The sequence below is a fragment of the Belonocnema kinseyi genome, chromosome 1, assembly GCF_010883055.1.
Source record: "Belonocnema kinseyi isolate 2016_QV_RU_SX_M_011 chromosome 1, B_treatae_v1, whole genome shotgun sequence".
In the NCBI taxonomy this organism is placed as follows: domain Eukaryota; kingdom Metazoa; phylum Arthropoda; class Insecta; order Hymenoptera; family Cynipidae; genus Belonocnema; species Belonocnema kinseyi.
The window spans coordinates 95,603,686-95,607,158 of record NC_046657.1 but is presented as its reverse complement, the minus strand read 5'-3'; the positions used below and the strand labels follow the sequence as shown (position 1 = coordinate 95,607,158).

At 28.2% G+C, this 3,473-nt stretch overlaps 1 protein-coding gene across 2 annotated transcripts in view; it reads right to left on the bottom strand.

The window, feature by feature from the left end:
- LOC117171981 (differentially expressed in FDCP 6 homolog) overlaps positions 1–3,216 on the bottom strand; it is a 12,430-nt gene extending 9,214 nt beyond the window's left edge. Inside the window, exons 1-3 of one of the 2 annotated variants that reach the window (XM_033359689.1) lie at positions 3,132–3,216; positions 1,531–1,906; positions 909–1,028 (exon numbers count right to left, since the gene is read on the bottom strand). In XM_033359689.1, the coding sequence (XP_033215580.1) occupies positions 909–1,028; positions 1,531–1,629 (219 nt within the window). In that variant the 5' untranslated portion in view covers positions 1,630–1,906; positions 3,132–3,216. Of the gene's footprint in view, positions 1–908; positions 1,029–1,530; positions 1,909–3,131 lie in introns of those variants that run through there. The other variant, XM_033359697.1, reaches the window with a different exon arrangement.
- Positions 3,217–3,473: the final 257 nt, after the last annotated feature.

Below are 3,473 nucleotides of genomic sequence, written 5' to 3'. Positions count from 1 at the left end.
ATTTTGGGATAATAAATAAATTTTTTGAGGAATTTCATTGGCACCTTTGGAAAGAGGAGATCTTAAGCAATAAACTTATATGTGTCTCAATTTTTTCTAGTGCCGAATAGTCTTAGTTATTGGCTGTTGAAAAGCAGTGTACCGGTAGTGGCGTTTTGGCCGTTTAAGGGTTAATTTAATCAGCAAAGACAAATATCTAAACAAATACTTTAATTTGATTCTATACTAAAAAAGACGAATTTTTAACCAAATAGTTAATTTTTCTAAGAAATTGTAGAACTTTTTAGCTGAAAATACGAATTTTTTACAAAACTATTAAATTCTCAGCCAAAAATGTGAATTTTTAACCGAAACAGATAAATTTCAAGCAAACAGTTGCATTTTTAATTGATAAAAATGTTATTTTAATAAAATAGTTAAATTTTCAATAAAAAAGTATGACTTTTTAACAAAGTTGTTAAATGGCCAACAAAATAATTACATTTTGAACCAAATAATGTATTTTTTTACAAAAAGAAGACTGTTTTACCAAGAATTTAATCGTAAACTTTTCAACAAAAAATAGATAATTTTCAACACAAAATAGTTGGATTTTCTTATTGGGGTCTGTTAATTCGAATTTAAATGGAATAATGAGAAAAAGGGAAAAGACTTGTGAGATTCATTTTTAAAACTTCAACAATTTTATGACAACATTTTGACACTGTTTTTAACATTTGTGACACTATTTTAATTATTTTTTATATCTAGAGTGAGTCAGAGGTCTTAAACCTCAAAATAAAAACATTTCTACCAATCTTGAAATATAAAATGAGGACAAGAAACACTAAAGTTTGCATGAAGCCATAGAAAATAGATAATCTTAGATCTTTTTCTTGAAAATAAAACTAGATTTATTTTTTGTTTACCTCCTTTTGTAGATAATAAACGTATTGTTCAAAAGTCAATGTTTGAGTGCTTCGATAATGTTCCAGTCCTTTTTCGATTCCATAGAGATCCATTAGAGTTCCAATGTTAGCAGTCAGAACCTAAAAATTAAATTTCTTATTGAATTTATTGAATTTTTATATGTTCTATAATCTAAGAAATAACCAAATTTAGACATATCCATGCGAGTTCTTTTGAATAAGGTAAATTACAAAATCGAATCCAAATCAGTTTTTTTTTAAAATCAATTATATTTCTCTTCAAATAAAAACCATGAGGTATGATTATAATAAAGTACTTGAAAGTTTCTCGAGTATCACGATAAATATAGCTAGTGTTAAAATATAATAAAAAATTTTAAAATCTACAATTTCGAAGAATATTCAAGAAACCAAATATATTTAAAAATCATTAGTTTCCATAGTACTTTTCTTTATAAATTGTTATTTTTCACATTATCCAAAAACTTAAATTACTAAAACTTTTGAGGGTCGAGGTTGCTGCAAAAATAAACCACACCCGAATTTGGAGATTGATTCTGCTTCTGGAATCGAGAGCGCAGTGTCGGTTTTTTCCCTTAAGGGGGTAATATTATGCACCCACCTTTAATTTTGACTTTGCGACGACGAAAGCTCCGTCGACTTGCAGAGCGTGAAAGGCATGCCAGATGCTGTTAGTCAAATTTTTCAGCAAATGGGTCATGCTTTTCGGAAAAAGGCAACAGGTGTTCCTTTAACTTCACATTGCTCACCACTGTCATGCAGTGGTCGGACCGTTGGATTAAGAATCGGAGTTGAGCTGTTCGTTCAGAATTCAGACAGCTAAGATGTTTTTAAGTGGGACTGTACACTATGTGTCACGTCAGCTGGTTGCTGCGAACTGCGATTGTACTAACATCCGTTCAAACTTTTTTCCCCCTTCAGAAAATAATACCCTCTTTCGAGCACGTGGCGTTGGCAGATCGCAGCTGATTTTGACACTTGCGAAAAAATAATCTAAACGTTATACATTTGGCATGTTTAGAATTTTTTCAGAGATGGAAAACCCAATTTTTAAAAAGTATTAACAACTATTATTACGTTATACATTTGGTATGTTCGAATTTTTTCAGAGATGGAAAAACCAATTTTTAAAAAGCATGTACAACTATTTTTTCGATTGTATAAGAAGTTGCAAAGATAAAAATAAACCCATGGTGTCTACTCAAATCCTGGAAATACATTCTTTGGCGATTCAGTTTTTTCCCAGGTCGATTAATTAACTAATTAAATAATGCTTCTACACATAATTAAGCATTTCTTGAATTTGCCACTAAAATTCATGAATTCTAGCAAAAGAATTCAAACCCTTTTTTATTTTATCTACTTTAAATTCAGTGCATATTTAGGTAAAATAAATATATGGACATTATATTGATTGAAATTCGTAAATTTTCAAGTAAAAATTTGGCATTTTCAACAAGATAGATGAATTTTTAACAAAATAGTTGAATTTTCAACCAAACAGATTAATTTTCTCTAAAAAAAAGATGATTTTTGAACAAAATGCATGAATTCTTAATCAAATAGTTAAATTTTCAACTAAAAAGATGAATTTTTAAACAAATAATTGAATTTTCAACAAAAATAGGTAACTGTTCACCAAAAAATGAAATAATTTAATTTCCAGTTTACAAAAATTGACCTCAACCAAAATAGATGCTGAATAGATACATTTTAAACCAAAAAGACGAAGTTTTAATGAAGATGTTTAACTTTCAGCCAAGCAGTTTTATTTTCACCCAAAGAGATGAATTTTCAAACAAGAAGATTAATTTTTAAATAAATAAGATTCATTTTCCACCAAAAATTCATGAATTTTCAACGAAATAGTTGAATTTTGAATTGAAAAAGCTCAGTTTTTGACCAAAAATAAAATAATTAAATTTTCAGTTAAATCAGTTTTGAACAACAACAAAACACGAATTTTGAAGAAAATTGTTAAATAAAATCATATAAAGATACTTTCATAAACCAAAAATCATTGTGATTCTATTTTATATTGCAAATGAAAAAAAAATTAAGCAGGCTCGAAAAAATTCCGCGATATTTCCCATTTTTTTCAGGTATATAAAAATTCCCTGACAAATCCAGGTTTTGCAGGTAGGGTAGACACCATGTAAACAACTTTTTGTTTTAATTTTTGAAGGATGTATAAGCACGTACAGAGTAACAAGTAAAAAATTAAAAGAAAGCACTTTAAATGCGTTTATTTTTATGCATTAAAATCACCACTTCAAGTTTTGTTTACTTCTTTTCAACGTAAAGGAAATTAGTAAACTGAGCATCTATATTTATATTTGATACGTTCTGCGCGAGTTTCACAAACTGTGATATTTATATCGCGATCTTTTCTCCACTGATCAGCGGAAAAGATGGTGAAATATTATGATTTAGAAATAGTTTCGCAATTGACAGTCTTTCCTAATTTAAAAATTAAACTTTCAACATTCTAAAAAAATACACAGTAGAGATTTAAAATTTTTGAAATCTCTTCTATTCTATTCT